At 37.5% G+C, this 17,809-nt stretch overlaps 1 protein-coding gene across 3 annotated transcripts; it reads left to right on the top strand.

Moving 5' to 3' along the window:
* Positions 1-1,247: 1,247 nt before the first annotated feature.
* uhrf1 (ubiquitin-like with PHD and ring finger domains 1) lies at positions 1,248-16,510 on the top strand. 3 transcript variants are annotated; one of them, XM_037770452.1, is made up of 18 exons: positions 1,248-1,404; positions 4,372-4,534; positions 4,900-5,166; positions 5,906-6,057; positions 7,546-7,761; positions 8,301-8,416; positions 8,562-8,748; positions 9,500-9,623; positions 9,951-10,058; positions 10,171-10,275; positions 10,439-10,545; positions 10,654-10,816; positions 11,053-11,190; positions 11,996-12,098; positions 12,267-12,412; positions 13,625-13,723; positions 14,740-14,932; positions 15,643-16,510. In XM_037770452.1, exons 2-17 carry the CDS (start codon positions 4,382-4,384, stop codon positions 14,884-14,886), a joined length of 2,331 nt encoding a protein of 776 aa, XP_037626380.1. In that variant the 5' UTR covers positions 1,248-1,404; positions 4,372-4,381; the 3' UTR covers positions 14,887-14,932; positions 15,643-16,510. The 3 variants fall into 3 exon arrangements, with proteins under 3 accessions (XP_037626380.1, XP_037626379.1, XP_037626381.1); XM_037770451.1 differs by having other exon boundaries at positions 14,740-16,510; XM_037770453.1 differs by having other exon boundaries at positions 1,264-1,404; positions 4,377-4,534; positions 14,740-16,510.
* The last annotated feature ends 1,299 nt before the right edge of the window (positions 16,511-17,809 follow it).

Here is a 17,809-nt window from a genome sequence, read left to right as displayed (position 1 = left end):
CATGAAGTTTGAATGCACATATATAAGAAATACTTTGTACAAAGCATATTAAGATAAACGTGCAATAGAAATAAAGTTAATTTGTATTTAATTAATACTGAACATTATTTTAAGTCAAGTTCAACTTTATTGTCATTTTTCCACATACAAAGTACACGGTTAAAACGAAATGTCGTTGCTCGCGTTGCACCAAGGTGCAAACACAGACATACAAAAACAGTCACAAACATAGAATATAACACAGTGAACAAAGTGCGATGGTGCAGCAGAATCAAAAGTGGATGACAGGATGATTAACCCCGTAAAAGCAGTATAAAAGCAATCATTTCTTTAAAAGTGCTATATATAAAAACCCAATGACTCTCCAGTAGTTCTCCTTTTATAAATACCTAATAAGTAGATAAATAGAAGTGAAAATAGTAGCAATTATTTAGCCCTGAAATCTTAATTTCTGTGTTTCACTTGGCAGTCATACTTCAGACATGATAAACAGCTCTACTACCAGTGAGGTTGTTTACCAGAGAAATACTTCGTACAAGGCATATTAAAATATTTTTGGGAGGTATATGGTTGAGGAAGAGTTGTGATAAGGGTTGCATTAAGGGTTGATTTATATCTACTTTTTAACTCCGGATGGATATGTGAGTAGTAAATAAACTTGGGATGCTGTTCATATATTTAAATTGGGATGTAAATAAATCTGGGATAGTTTATATATTATATTATATTATCATTCTATGATATATGAGTTATTAGAGGAGAAGTGAGAAAGGGGTAGGGAAATATAAGTTATACTTCTACCTACTCCTTTTCGGACACTATTACTCTTATTTTGTTTGTTATTATTTTGTATTTGTTTTTATTTATTATATGTTCGAAATAAAGTCTTTCATTCATTCATTCATTCATAAACGTGCAATAGAAATAAAATTAATTTGTATTTAATTAATACTGAACATTATTTAGCCCTTAAATCTTCCTTTTGTGTGTTCACTACCAGTCATACTTCAGACCTGATAAACAGCAGTGAGGTTGTTTACCAGAGAGCCACCATCTGTCTCTAACCGGTTTTACCCTTCTTCATAATCTCGCGATACTTTGCCCCGAGGCGAGCTGCACCCAACGAGAATGTCATTTCGCGCGCTGAGGCTAAGCTCCAGTCACATTCCAGATTGACAACTCTGTCAGCCAATCAGCTCGCTTTGCTCAGAGAGAATCAACCAATGGGGAGGCTGCGTTTTGTAAGAGCAGGGCGGGATGTGAAAGTCTTGAAGAATAACTCATTGATCAATCTCTCCAACAAGGCTCACAGAGTTGGTCGTGCAAACACCTCTTTACACACAGAAGTTACTTACGGAAAACGTGCTCCGTAATTTCTTGTTTTCACTCGGACGAACAAACAAGGTAAAGCATAGTTTTTCTCATCTTCTAATAACTTTTTTAACATTGTACTCATTGATATATATCTCCATTCAGTAGCTAGCTCACCATGGTTACCATTAGCTTCCTTCACAAAGTCCTACCTCGTTTCTGTTTAGGCTTGATGTTACTACACTGAAAGCTCCTACACACACACAATGTTAAATTAAAAATGAATCAAACATATTAAGTCAGTAAAGCAGTTTTCACGCTGTTAAATGTACTCTTTATGTGTTATTGCTAACATAACATGACCAGTTAAAAGCTCCCTGATGAACTTGAGCTGCTATCTTTATGTTGTTTATCTGTACAGCCACATAAAATGTAAATAATGCATCTTAGGTAGGAGGAAGTAGTTTTGTTTTCGATGTTATTATTACTCGTGTTCATTGGTTTTATTTGAACAACACCTTCAGTAAGTTGATGAACTTGGAGCTGCTTTATCTTTTGTGTTGTTTATCTGTAAAGCCACATAATATGTAAGAAGTAGTTTTGTTTTCGATGTTATTATCACTCGTGTTCATTGGTTTATTTTCGAGCCAGCAGAGTGAACAACACCTTCAGCTGAGAGTAAAAAAGCCAAGCATTGAGGTCGCATATATATATAAAGGAACAAAGCATGGTCTATGTGGGCAAAAGAGTGTGTTACCATGGCAATAATCGACCCCAAACTACAATGTGAGGTGGTATTTCGGTGTGTTTTATTGTCAGAGAGAGAGAGAGAGGAGGGCACATTGTTTGCTAGCTCGGCTCCCTCCCGTCCGGATGTGTGCTTGCTTTTAAAAGAACTGGGGAGTGGCCTGCAGCTCAGTTTCCCGCACTGTATTTAAATCAGCTTGTTCCCTCCCTTTCTGATACTCTCTTGTTGTTGAAGTGACAGCAGCACTGTACAATACACTGACATCAAGCACTGCCATAATTCATCTTTTTCAGAAACATTTGAATCCATTCATTGACTTAAAATTTATTTGATTTAGACCAAAAAGGAAAAATGAGCTGCCAATTTTTAATGGTGGAATTAGCAAGCATTTTTAATGTGTAACTTTATATACTTCTGATCATGTGCCCTGATAATTTATGGTAAGATTATTAGTGTTTTCCTTCAATAGTGATGTATGTTTAATGTTCTTTGTTTGACATGTATTTTTCTTCTCTTCCTGTTTTTTTCCTTTCTGATACTCTGTTGTTGAAGTGACAGCACAGTACAATACAACGCCATCAAGCACTGCCCATCATCATATTTCAGCTTTTTTAGAAACATTTTAATCCATTCATTGAATTAAAATTGATTTCGATTTAGACCAAAAAAGGAAATGCCATTTCTTTTTAATGATGGAATTAGCAGGAACTTCATGCTTTTGACAATAGTCCACATTGTGCTTTCAAAATGCTGGCTTTGGGTGGATTGGAGGCTAAAAAAGAGGAAGAAAAGATTCATTAAACAAAATTGCCAGCTCAGTGTGATTATATTTCAGCTTCTTAGAAACATTTTAATCCATTCATTGACTTAAAATTGATTTGCTTTAGACCAAAAAAGGAAAATGCCATTTTTTTTAGATGGAATTAACAGGAACGTCATGCTTTTGACAATAGTCCACACAATGCTTTCAAAATGCTGGCTTTGGGTGGATTGGAGGCTAAAAAAGAGGAAGAAAAGATTCATTAAAAAATGTTTTGCCAGCTCAGTGTGATCATATTTCAGCTTCTTAGAAACATTTTAATCCATTCATTGACTTAAAATTGATTTGATTTTAGACCAAAAAAGGAAAAACAGCCTGCCATTTTTAATGGTGGATTTAGCAGGAACTTCATGCTTTTGACAAAAGTCCACACAATGCTTTCAAAAAGCAGGGTGTTAAAAGATTCAAGATGTTTATTGTCACGCCGGTTATACGGGTACAATCGTGTGGAATGCTTTTTTGTTGGTAAGCTCCATTTAAAATAATAAGTAATATTAAAATTATAAAAGGAAATACTTACAAGGCATATTAAGAACATATATATATCAGGAAGTATGAATGTACATATATAATACATATTTTGTACAAGGCATATTAAGAACAAATGCTATTTGCCATTTTTAATGGTGGAATTAGCAAGCAGTGCTTTTAATGTGTAACTTTATATACTTATGATCATGTGCCCTGATAATTTATAATAAGATTATTAGTGTTTTCCTTCAATAGTGAAGTATGTTTGATGTTCTTTGTTTGACAGGTATTTTTCTTTGTTTCTCTTCCTGTTTTTTTCATGGTGCAATGGATATGTGATGATGTCACTTCCTCAACCAATAGGGATGGCAGACACTTCCAATCATCCAATCACATTGATTTGGTGGTGTTTAAAAGAACACACACCACCATTTTATCTTCTTAATGTCCTGATGAAGGTCCTTGTTGACCGAAACGTTGACTAATAAAGCAGACAAAAGTGTGTGCCAGAGCAAGTTTTTTTTTTTTTTTTTTGAAAAAGTACATATTGGAGGAGATCTACTCCCAGCACCACAAACAATTTTGAGAATGTGCATGTTTTCTTCTCATTGGAATTAGCAGGAACTTCATGCTTTGACAATAGACCACACAGTGCTTTCAAAAAGCAGGGTGTTAAAATGCTGACTTTGTGTGGATTGGAGGCTAAAAAGAGGAAGAAAAGATTCATTAAAAATTTGCCAGCTCAGTGTGATCATGGGTTTGGCGGTTGGCAGGTTCACAATCAGTGAGTCTTTATTGTCCAGTACATGGAAATGTGTCTTTGACATGGTTGGCACGAGCCCCCAGGAAGAGCGTTGGTCATTGTTGCCAATTTTCATAGTGGCCAAACAGTGGTACTACAACTTTCGTGTCCGTCATGTGAAGACATTGGGCCCAAAAAGGGCTTTTTTGAGTCGATCCAATGATCCATTAAACAGGACTGGTTACTTAATGATGGGTCATGTTTTGGCTGTTGACACAGGGCAGCTGCAATGTGGATTCAGGTGCGCACGATGGATGGGAAGGAAACCCACCGGGTGGATTCCCTGTCCAAACTCACAAAAGTGGATGAGCTGCGTCTCAAAATCTTGGAGCTCTTCAAGATTGAGCCGGAGAGACAGAGACTGTTCTACCGCGGCAAGCAGGTGAGGTGCCATGGTTGCAATTTTATTCAGAGATGTGTGTTTGATGCTGTTTATGGTATTTGTGTCCTGGTTCTCAAAAACATAACTGTATGGGAGGGATATGGGTGATGGGTGTTAGCTCAATCATAATTTCTGCTTTAACATTCCCTCATGAATGAAACAAAGAATGCATAAAATACAAAACACGCATTAAATTAAAAACATGTGATGACTACAAATTTTAAATTCTTGTTATGAAAATTTTTTTCTCATGAGTGTGCAGACACCAGCAGGAAAAATGAGGGACCACTGAAACAAACAAAAAATAGGAAGTGCTGCTTTTCTCCTTTTTAACCACGTCATATATATTTTTGTTTTACAATCAGATGGAGGACGGCCATACCATATTCGACTACAACGTGGGTCTAAATGACATAGTGCAGCTGCTTGTTAGGCAGAAGATGTCTGCTGTTGATCTCGTCAAAAGCAAGGACAAAGAAGCCGAGCTCTCAGACTCTGATTCTGGTTGTGGCTCAACCCAGAGTGAGTCTGACAAGAGCTCAACTCACGGTGAGGTTGAGGGTCAGACCGCCGGCACCTCTGCCCAGACAACCACTGCAGAGCTCGTCGATCCAGGGTTCGGATGTTACAAGGTGAGTTTTAAAACTGGTAGTTGGGATCAAATTGGGTGTTAAATTTAGTGTTTACAGTTTACTTTTGCTTTGCTCTGTGACGCTCGCTACAACAGGGTTGGAAATTAGCTCCCGCTATTGGCCAAATTCAAACGGTTGCACTTAAATCGTTCCTTGAAAAACTCAACTCAATCGTCGGGGGCCCTACGGAGCAGAGCTGCTTCTGATACGTGCTACAGCGTGTCTGGTGGAATCGCATCAGAGTTTGCATCAAGGCTTTGTGTGCATGATGAAGTATCCAAATCCAATAGTTTGGCACCTCTGTAAAGTCGCTGTTGGATGGATTTATTGTCCATTTCAACTCCACACTAACGGAACTGAGATGGCTATCCAAATTGCCTATACTTGTATATTCATGCAGTGTTCGCAATATGAGCAAAGTGGGGGGTATAGTTGCTGGAATGTGTTTGAGCCTGTCTCCATTTCTTCAACCAAATTCTTATAGACATTGTGAAAATGTGTAATTTTACATCATGGTTTGAAATTCTGTGTATGTAAGGATGACGGCCTGATGAGACATGAGAAGTACATGAGAGGCCATTTTGCAATGAACAATCACAAAAATCTAATTTCTTTTGAACATTCACAGAACGCTTCTTGAGATCTTTTGGGTTGTTACTAAATGTGCTGAAAACAATCACTGCTTCTTTTGAAATATCTCTGAAAGTTTTGCTAACTTGCTCTTTTCTCTGTGTTTAAGATCAATGAGCTGGTGGATGCGAGGGACTTGAACATGGGCGCGTGGTTTGAGGCCCAGATTGTTAATGTTACTAAGACAGCAAAGATGCCAGCAGAGGAGGCTGCTGAGGCACAGCCAGCAGAGGAGATACTGTACCATGTTAAATACGAAGAGTAAGAATCCCTTTTCCATTAATCATGACCAATTCTTTTCCAAAGCTTATGACCATACATTTTTGTGAAAATCAAACTATGTTCAGCCCAGCTAACATCATCCTGTCAACCCAAGATTTGCCATCTATCTGTAGTATTAACGTAAAACGGCACTTTTTAAACAAATAGTCAACCACCTGCAATGTAGAGCTTTGATTTGGTTGATGGGAGAAAATGAAAAGGAGAAAATAATTGGTTTCAGGAGAGAAAATATTAGATTAAAAGCACACAACTGAACATCAGAATTGATACAAGCAATAAAATTGATTAGAAATTGTGGCGGGATTATGTTGACTAGCTAACGTCCATTCTTTTCTCAAGATAAAACTACTAACTAAAACTAAAACACAACTAGTGAACCGAAGACTATTATTGTTGATGCTCCCAAAGCTGAAGAGGACTAAAGTTTGTCTAAGCATGTTTCCGTAAAATGGTTTAGAACTTCTTTGTCTTTTTGGCACAGTGAGTATATTTTTCAAGTGAGCTTCATAGTCCATCAGAGCTGCAGTGATGGAATGTCAATGTATCTAATATGCAGTTTTACGGTGGTAAAATAAAAATGTTAGTTTCCTGACATTTGTTAAAAGTAATATAATAGATTGTTTGATGGAAATAGTCCAATAGAGTGGTACACAGACCTTATTTCAAGCATCTAACTAAAAACCCATAAAAGAAACAAATATTGACTTCCAGATGAGGAAACCGGAAGTGCTAAGATGCTAACTCATTTGTGGGTTTTAGGTTCCTGAAGCAGTCTATACAGAAGAGACATTTTGACATTGAGATAGAAAGCCAGACTAACCTGCTCTGGAGGTTATACGGGTTACCATGTTGAACGATAAGCTGGGGTCGAGCCCAAAGTTAGTTTGCTTGCTATGATACTAATCTTGTTCAGGGAGACGGGACACATCTCTTGTCACATGCTGTGTAAATATATGACGAAAGATATTGCTGGATAGAAGCATAGTAGATTAGAAGGCACAGCACTAATTTAAACCAAACCCTATCGCCAGTTAGGCAACATAACTTGTGCTGAATTGATGTAAGATGCGTTTAATCTACTACTACTGTAAAGACACAATTTCAGAGACTTGAATACTTACTAGACAAGGCAGTGGCAATGCCTTTGAAATCTTATTTGTGAGACTAAAATTGACATTTTATGACTGCGTAGCATTGTTTTTTTGTTATTTTTGTGGCATCTCTGACCTTTGCCCTCCCTGAAAGGCGCTTGTGTGTTTGTGAGCTTGCAAGTGCGTTAGTTAGTGTTTGAGGAACTGTTCCAGTGTTGTAGTTGTTCAAACCGGCTGCACCAGCAGTCGATCCTCACCATTCAAACATATTCTGATGCATTCGGCTCCCATGCTGCACTGTGTAGGAAGCACCTGTGGTGGTGTGTGGCTTGCCTCCAAACTGCAAACTGATCTGGTATCACATTTACTATCACAGCTACCCAGAGAACGGGGTGATTGAGTTGCTGGCTAAGGATGTTCGCCCGCGGGCCCGTACGGTATACCAGTGGCACCAGCTGGAGCCGGAAATGGTCGTTATGGTCAACTTCAACCCAGACGACCCCAAGGAGCGCGGCTACTGGTACGACGCTGAGATCCAGAGGAAGAGGGAGACACGCACCGTGCGAGAGGTCCACGCCAAAATTATCCTTGGGTAAGGGCTTTGTTGCATGTAAAGGTTCAATTACTGCATTTTGTAGTAGTACACAAAGTAGGGGGAACACCTGCCACTGCTGCAGTGGCAGGTGATCATCCTGTGGTCTTATTTTTATCTATGTATCAACATTTGTTAGGTTTTTGGATGCCACAGTAGCAGGTGGGAACAGGTGAATTTCCGGTTGTGGTTTCAAAGTAGATTGCATATTATAGTACTCTGCTCTAGTAACATTTTAAGAAGTTTGGGTGTAAACTACTATATGTGGATTTGGATCTCATTTACACTCAGAGGAAAAGAGGTACATTTGGCTCTTTTGATGATGGTATAAAAAGTAGCTTACTTTTTATGTATGTATTACATACTGCTGCATTTCTGTCTTTATAGTTTCCTATTATCCCTGCTGAGTTTCATGCTTTTGCTGTTCTAAACTTGTGTATATATACATATATAGATTGAGTAAGCAGGAGAATGCACTATATTATACACTTTATTGCTACCATGCAGGGCACTTTGACAGTTAGTTTCTTTGTTTGCAGTGATGCTGGCGACTCCCTTAATGATTGCCGGATCATGTTCCTGACTGAAATCTACAAAATTGAGGGGCCTGGTTCTGTGGGTGACACCCCCACTGGATCTGAGAGTCCACTGAAAAGTAGGTTTATGGATGAAAAATGTAAATTGTAAAGATGTGTTAGTAGCTAACAGTTGATGTTAATTGGTACATATGAAACCTGCCCGACCTTATAGAAAATGCTGTATAATGACATACAATATAGTGAAATGTCTGTATTCTCCAGGATCAAATGGACCTGAGTGCAAGCACTGTAAGGACGATCCCAACAAAAAGTGTCAGTGGTGTAACTGCCATATCTGCGGCATCAAGCAGGATCCTGACAAACAGCTGCTGTGTGATGAATGTGACATGGCCTATCACATCTACTGCCTGAACCCTCCGCTCACCTCCATCCCTGAAGATGAGGACTGGTCAGTGGGATCATATACAGCACTCCACTATTCACATTCATACATTCAGATATCCTGACATTTAAGGGGAGACCCCCAGGTGAATAGGGTAAAAAATAAAGTGAACTAATGGATATCGGCATGAAACTTCCCCATTTGATTACTTAAAATTAAGACAATTATTTTTTTGTAAGACAAGTTTTCTGTAATGTTATGTTTAGATATGCTAATGAGGCATTCTCTAATGCTAACTTTTGGTGAATTTAGGAGAAATCTACAGATACAAATAGACAAAGTGTAGTAAAATAAACACCTAAATGTGTATTTTGGATGTTTTCTTTCCACTAGTCTGAAAGAAGACGGTACACAAAAAATTCATATGTTGATGACTAAGGAGCGATCTTGAGGCAATTGTCACCTGTATTTGTGAAGGTATTTTTTCAAATGCACTCAATATTGGCCTAATTGATGTTGTTCCTTCAAGTCAAGAACTCATAACAAACCCAGTATTCATTGCAAATACTGCGATTTAACATCTTCAAGTACTTCAAAGCTGTTTTGTGCAGTTTTGGATTAGTATGGCATCAAGTGTCAGAGCTGTTTTGCTGAATCAAAACACTGAACATGAGTGTGTTTTGTTCCTCGGAAATCAAACAGCCAACCAACCAGATTCACACTCTTAATGACATGGAGTCGTCCTTTTGGTCATCACTCGTGTTACTGATAGGCTGTGCTTGACTTGACCTTTACTCTACATGTCCTACTATCGCAGGTATTGCCCAGGTTGCCGTAATGACTCCAATGAGGTTGTGTTGGCCGGAGAGAAGCTGAAGGAGAGCAAGAAGAAATCTAAGATGGCTTCTGCCAGCTCCACCAGCCAGAGGGACTGGGGCAAGGTGAGGGATGACACAGTGCTGCCAGACAGCAAATCTTATTCAGATGTAGGGCTGCAACCAAGGAGTATTTTCATTGTCGATTTGATGATTATTTTCTCAATTAATCGATTAGTTGTTTGGTCTATAATATGTCAATATTTTTATAATGCCAACCGAGGTGATTTTATCAAAGAATTTTATATTGGCTCTGGTTATAGTACATGCAGTATGTTGAAAGAAATAAGATTACGGATAACATGCTCCGTGTCCTTGTAGATAACTAGCTACGATACTATCCTTAGTGTTAAACACCAACGTTTTCAAATACAATTTCTTCTCCCCCTCCAGGGAATGGCCTGTGTTGGCCGAACTACGCAGTGCACCATCGTCCCGTCCAATCACTACGGCCCGATCCCCGGTGTCCCTGTTGGCTCCCTGTGGAAGTTCAGAGTGCAGGTCGGTCACACAACTGGTGTTGCACCATATGTAGAGCATAAACAATACCAATGTTTTGTGGTCATTTGTTCCAGTGGCCACCAATAATGTTTAAATTCTTTGGCTTTTCTAGGTCAGTGAATCTGGTGTCCACAGGCCTCATGTAGCTGGGATCCACGGCAGGAGCAATGATGGGGCCTACTCTCTGGTCCTGGCAGGAGGATATGAGGATGACGTGGTATGCTCTTTTTCTTTCTTAAACATTTATTAAATGAACCGGCTTAAATGATATCAGAATAGTTGGTATGATATGAAACCCATGTTTCTATTAACCTAAAATCTGCAGCCGAACCTTTGTAGTTTTAATGTATTTAATATTTGTAATGCGTCTTACATTTTAGGATGATGGTAATGAGTTCACATACACTGGCTCAGGGGGACGAGATCTTTCTGGAAACAAGAGGACTGCTGAGCAATCATGTGATCAGACACTTACCCACATGAACAGGTATGACGCCAAAGGACATAACATATTACAACTTCCTTTTAAATTATCAGGATTTTATTGCTTCATTTTATTTTGGATATCTAAATTGTTTACTTTTGTTCTCACCAGGGCGGTGGCTCTCAATTGCAACATCCCTGTCAACGACAAGAACGGAGCTGAGGCCAAGAACTGGAAGGCAGGCAAACCAGTGAGAGTTGTGCGCAGCTGCAAGGGTCGCAAGCATAGTAAATACTCTCCTGAGGAAGGAAACCGATATGATGGGATATATAAGGTATGAGGGAACACTGGACACATTTCTGTATGTCCTTTGGAGTTGTCAAACAGCTGATGCACAACAGTTATGCAAACTATTAATCAATGTGACATTTAACTAATTTCATTGATACATTGAATGATTCAACTGCAAAGATCTGCTCGTGTAGTTTGAATAACTATTTTTTTGCTGAATAATCTTGTGACTTTTAGCATCTATTTGTAGTTTTACTTTGTGTCATTGACTTCCTTCAGGTGGTGAAGTACTGGCCAGCCAAGGGAAAGTCTGGCTTCTTGGTCTGGCGGTATCTGCTGAAGCGTGATGATGATGAGCCGGCACCATGGACCAGAGATGGCAAGGAACGCGTCAAGAAGCTCGGCCTCACCATGCAGGTAGAGATGATCATTCAGACTACATTATACCAAGAGGGTTTTTGTATCCTAAATAGGGCTGCACAATTTTGAGAAAATATCGAATTGCTATTATTTTGACTGATATTGCGATAAGAGTTGAGATATTGGAGTGTATATATTTTTTTTTTCATTTTTACTGGAAAAACCTAAAGAAATATATTTTCTTAAATCTGTAGGCCAGGACATCTCTGCAGCATGACGATATTTAATTTAAAATTGTATTTTGACACACATTTCATCTTTAACAAATATTGTGCCTCCTGCCATTTTAAAATTGCAGTTGGCTGTATTGTTTCCGATAAAACTGATTAATTGTGCAGCCCTAATACAAAAAGTACCAGTATGTTTTGGGACGTATACATAGGTATGGTGTTGGAATGTGATCAGCTCCATATTCAATTAAGTTCACAATGCAGGGTTCACATTACTTTTATACAATTTTGACTGAAAATAAACTGAGAGTAGAAAGTTCACCTTTTTATATACTTAAGCATGAAATGTGCAAAAAGAAATTAAGTTTTACTATGTAATTGTTCATAATTTTGCTTAGATATTTGTGTAGAATGCATAAATACATTTTGAAATGAATAGAAAAACAATAGCCTTGTTTTACAAGCATGTCCTGGACTCCATTTTGAAGTATAAAAATACGTCGATAAGAATGTTTAAAATCCATGTTAACCTGCTAAAAGACATGTCAATCAGGATGCAAACATCAGCTGTGCTTTGAGCTGATTTCTAGCAGTAGCATAACTTCAATTAAATGGACTCCATCTTGTTCCAGTATCCTGCTGGCTATCAGAAAGAGAAAGAGAACAAAAATGAAGTGGAGGAAGAGTCGGCAACACCCAGCAAGGCAAAGAGGAAGAGAAAATCTCAGGGCAGCGGTAAGTTCTGTGTGTATGTGGGTGTTTTTGTTACCAGTTGAAGTGATCATAATTCCGGGTGCAGGCAGCAAATTGATGTTTCTACTGTTTCTTTTTTCTGTGTAGAAACTCAAGTATTATTGCCTTTTATACTCTGTAGTGATTTTAAAGTGTGTTTATCTCTATCAGAATCCACAACCTCACCAGGCAAGACTCCTAAGAAAACAAAGGTAGAAGTGTACAAGCTTACCAAGGAGCAGAAATCCATCATTAAGAATGACAAGCTAAACAAGAAGCTGTGGGATGAAGCCATGGAGTCACTGTCACTTGGACCGGTGAGTACGGCTGTGTTTTTAAACGCTTAAGCTCATGTTTGGGGGAATCTGTGGGTCGTTGAGAAGACGTTGAGACAAGAGGTTTGTTTCGAGATGAACTGCGCCTCGCCTGGAAAGTGGATGAGATCAAAGCTGTGACAAAAAGCTGTAGTCAAGTCAAAAACTTTCCACCAGTCTTCAAAGAATATACAGGAAGTCACCGAAATATTGATATCCTGTTAGATCCATCACCTGTAGTTCTCAGACCACATTATCAACTACACAAGATATATTTGTTAACAGATTAAACCTTCATTGCAAAACATGAGACTAATAGCCTACAATCTGGCGTTAAATAAGTACACAGAAAATTGGGATTTTTACAAAACGTTGTTATCCGCTCTTTGATCAGGCGTTTCTCAACATACCCTGGGTCTTGCAGTCGGTGGAGAGCGGCTGCGGCGCCTGGCTCTATGAACTGCGTGAGGTTATCGTTACCTTTATGTGCATGACCTCATGATCAAGTTGGTCACAAATCTAACCGGCATGCACTGTGCGGTGATCGTCAGTGATAGATTATGCGCAGGCTTGGCTCATGAACGAGCCTGTTCTGTGACTTTAATGAAGAAATAATGATTTTAATAAATTAATGGTAGAGTTGAATAGTACCCCCAGCATAACATATTTAATACAAGCAAACAATTAATACATCACATTGGTGTGATTTTAAAAAAAAAAAAAAAAAAAAGAAACCAAAAAAAAACGAAAATGTCCCACGTTATACCTTGAAAATGAAGAAATATCATGTTGCCAGCATCGCATGGTCCTAGCGATGACCTTAAACAAGAAATCACACCAGTGCTCTTGCATACAAAGTTCTATCGACAACAAATATGTGCTTATAGTGGATGCATTGCTGAACTAAAAATGGCTAGTATGAAAAAGTTTGGTTTGTGCGACTGTTGCATGAAGCTTCGTTAGTGCCGGATTTTGCTGCTACTTGAAACCAGTCTGAACTAGTTATCTCTAGATGGGTGTTTTGTTTAAAAGCAACAGAGGATGTACATTTCTGCAAATGACAACTAGGGTGCTCAGTAAATCTCTCACACTTATGAAACGGCAGAAGGCTGTGTTCATCAATTTAAAAGAAAAAAAATGGCTAAGAACTGCTTTAACCCTCCTGCTAGTCATAGAGCAGTTTGTAAAGTTGTTTCACATGTTTTGTTTCCGCAGAAATTCTTGAACAAAGTTGAAGACGTTTTCCTCTGCATCTGCTGCCAAGAAGTGGTCTACCAGCCCCTCACCACAGAGTGCCAACACAATGTCTGCAGGGTAAGAAGAAACTATCATTGTCCTTTAATAGCAGGTGCAAAACAAGTGATAAAAGACTCCATGGATACACTACTGATGCAATACTATTCACTTAGATAGGTGAGCTTTCAGCTTGTAGACACATTTACATCTTTAAAATACAGGGAGCGGGGAAGGTCTTGCTTTTTGACTTGGTTGTATGCAGTTACTCGATCATACCTCTTTAACCCTTTGAACTCTGCAATTGAAATGGTCCACCAGTGCCTACATTGGCCTTTTTGCTTATTGTGATGTTTTTTCTTGGAGTATGCTTCATATCCCTAAAATCTGAACAACCTAAGCTAAAGGGTTATGCAAGTCAATAAACCATAATAATTGACACAAGTTTTGAAAATGTGTCCTAAATTGAAAAAAAAAACAAAACTTTTTTTCATAAAATGTTACTAAATAAAGACAATACATATTGATCCAAAATGTAGAAACATGAACCAAATATCTCTCAACACTCCAGAAGTTATTTGAACTGTGCACATTTTGTAGTTTTTGAGATGTGCTCATTTTTATGAGCAGATTGAGTGCAAAGACGTTTTGATATTTGTTACGTTATGCTACTGAATGATGTCATAACGAGCGTACAATGTGATGACGCGTAAGACAGAAGCCTTAGCTTTCTGCTGCAAAAAGGATGAATGCTGTAGTTATGTTTTTTATTTTAGATCGATTTTAAACACAATTAAAAACAATTTATTATGTTGTAGTGGTGGTGTTAGAACTGTTATGTTAAACGTCATGGTAGCTGTAGTATCTTTTGAACTATCGGCACATCCCTACATTAGACCCACCTCTGACGAATGTTTCTGAAACTGTCAAATAGCATTATGGGGAATGCAGGAAACCACTAATTAAAGGTCTCAGCAAACTGAATCTTAAACTTACAAATTGACATTTAACAATACATAAGTAACCTGTGAAATTTAAATGCTTAAAAAACGGTAAGAGTGCCTGAAAGTGAAAGCTGTTGTTTCTTTTTACCTCAGGAATGCCTTCAGCGGTCCTTCAGAGCAGATGTGTACACCTGCCCGGCCTGCAGGCACGACCTGGGCAAAAACTACGCCATGACCATCAACAAACCCCTGCAAGATATTCTAAATCAGTTTTTCCCAGGGTACAGCAGTGGGCGATGATCATTGGTTCTGCTATCTCAGCCCTCGAGGAAACGCGATTTAAACAGTAAGGGGAATTTTCAGTAGAGGCAATAAAGAATCAGTTTCTCTTAATATATTTTTTATGACTATAAAACTACAATTTTTGTGGACTTCAATGCCACAATTTTTTCACCTTGGATCTGCCATGATGTGTAGTTAAAGATAAATTGAGAATTCCTTTTGTAACCGTACCATTACTCCGTTAATACCTTACACCGTGATTTTACTCCCAGCGTTTAATTTTGTTCCATTAACTAATGCTAATGTTATCCATATTGTAAGATGTTTTAACTAAATCCCTCCATGTTTAGCACTCCTTAAGAGAATGTTAAGGCAAAGTGGTTTGGCCGTTTGCTCAACTTTGTTTGGAAATTTCTTTTTGTACAAGGCTATTAATAGAATCTGGTCTGCCGTTAGTTTGGCTGTGGTTGGTTGTCATTTTGGTGCAATTTTTTAAATCTGATCGTGTAGTCTGAGATTTAAATTGGTTTACATTCACATCTGACCTCGAAGCCCCCGTTATGCCTCTCCTGTAGCCATGTACTTGTCTGTACTTTACTTTTTTAATCTCTTGCATAGGTTCAATAGACAAACTAACATTGTCCACATGATCAGATGATTGAAATTGCACTAACATGACACGTGAACAAAGCTGCTCTAAAAATGTAGATGATACCTGACATACAAGCGCGCAAACTGAACCAGTTAAAGTTTTTTTGTTTTTCTGCTCTTCAGCAGTCTTGAGAGGAAGTGTCTTGTTGGGAAATGATGTCGTCAAACATGGTTGGATTTTCTAACTTATGTATTGGTTCCTTCAATATTTTCATACAGTAATTTTATACCTATATATTCAGCTTGTGAGATTTGGTATAAAAGTTACTATGAATTTGATACAACCTTGAAAGCTCAATGTGATCAATTCCTAAACTCATTTTGTATACTGTGGTGATTGATTTGAATTTCCCCTGTTTTAAAAAGATTAACTTTTAAAGTCCAAAGAAACAAAAGTGCTTAACCAAGAGTGTAATGTAGGACTCCCCTTTTCTAGATTTTTAGACATTGTCCCCGCCACTCAAACCTATTTGAGTATAGAAACTTTATTCGTATTTTTCGCTAAAATTAAAATGTGTACTTTTTCATCTTTTATAATCTATTACTGCCATCTCTGGGGGAGCTGTTCAGTCCGATTTTTGTGTCTCCTGTGGTCCCTTGTAATACCTGACCTCATTTAAAAACCAGTTAATGCTTGCATCAAGATGACATGTTAATGAAAGTCCACACACTGCTCCTGAAATTTGAAGTTTTATCTGACTAAATGATCTGAATTTGTTATTGACTACTTTTACTGTTGCCTTTGTCATTTATCAATATTTGGTGTTGAATTTCAACAGCAGTGTGTGACGATGTCCATCCACATGCCAGCACTTTGAGTTTTGATGGAGAGACAAAGATTTGCATCGACTGGGAAATGTATATTTTCTGAAATTGTATAATTTTTAGTCCATTTTAGTTTTGATATGTAGTTTTAGAATTGCTTGCACACGTTTGGTGCACAAATTGTCAATACATTTTCAGTGTTATTCAATAAAAAAGTGAAAATGAAGTCTTATTATATTTTTTTTGGGGGGGGAGACTGTATTATGGAAGCCCATTTATGCCACTGATGAATAAAAAGATCCTGTAAGTCATTATAATGAGTTAGTATCTCAATATTTTTGACTTACCATCTCATTATTTTGACTTAGGCCTACCATAACAAGCACATTTTTGCAAATGTGATGAATATTTCTCATTATTTTGAGATTCTAAGTTGAAAAAATTGATATAGTAAGTAAAAATAATGAGATAGTAAGTCAAAATATTGAGACAGTAGGTCAAACTATTGAGATACTAAGTCAAACTATTAAGATAGTAAATAAAATATTGAGATATTCAGTCAAAATATTGAGATACTAAGTCAAACTATTGAGATATTACATAAAACATTGAGAAAGCAAGTCAAACTATTGAGATGGTAAAGAAAAAATTTAAATATTAAGTCAAAATATTGAAATATTAAGTCAAAATATTGAGATACTAAGTCAAAATATTGAGATTGAGATACTAAGTCAAAATATTGAGATAGTAAATAAAAAATATTTAGATACTAAGTCAAGTATTGAGACACTAACTCATTATTTTGAGATAGTATCTTATTTTAATGACTTACAAGATCTTTTTTTTTCATCACAGTGGCAGAAATGGGCTTCCATAAATGTGTTGATGAAAACTGACTTACATCTTGAAGGTTTTAGCCATGATGACCTTGAATGAACTGGTATAGTGCTTTTAGTTCTGACAAGAATAAAAAAAAGACCGAAGAGTTTTACAATGATACATTTTAAGTACAGAACTGATTTTAAACTTGATTCTTAATGTAAACGTAGAAAGTCACTCAAACAGAAGATTCAGAGAAACTGGATCAGGAAATTGGAGCAGTAGAGAGCATGATGTTTGAGGGTTTTTGGACAAACCTTTGAACTCGTACAGGCATCATAACAATGTTGGTAAAATGTGTTTACTTGCACTGAGGGTCATATTTATCTCATGGTCAGTGGAGCCTGCGGTTTTATGCACCAAATATTTAGAACAAGCTCCCAGAAACCTGCAGGACCGCTCCAACTATTAGTTCTTTTAAATCAAAGCTTAAAAGGTTCTCGTTTGCTGCTGCCTTTTATTAAATCAAATATACTGCACTATAACTTTTACTCTTGTGTGTTATATTCTATTTTAGCTTCGATCCTAGCTTTTATTTTTAGCTTGTTTTTATTTTCTAATATTTATTGTTTTTATAACTGTTTTAATTATGTCTTAATGTTCTTTTGAACTTTGTCGCAATGTTCTTGAATATTGATGTAAAGCA

Source organism: Sebastes umbrosus, chromosome 5 (genome assembly GCF_015220745.1).
Source record: "Sebastes umbrosus isolate fSebUmb1 chromosome 5, fSebUmb1.pri, whole genome shotgun sequence".
NCBI classification, from domain to species: domain Eukaryota; kingdom Metazoa; phylum Chordata; class Actinopteri; order Perciformes; family Sebastidae; genus Sebastes; species Sebastes umbrosus.
This window is presented reverse-complemented; position numbering and strand designations above follow the sequence as displayed.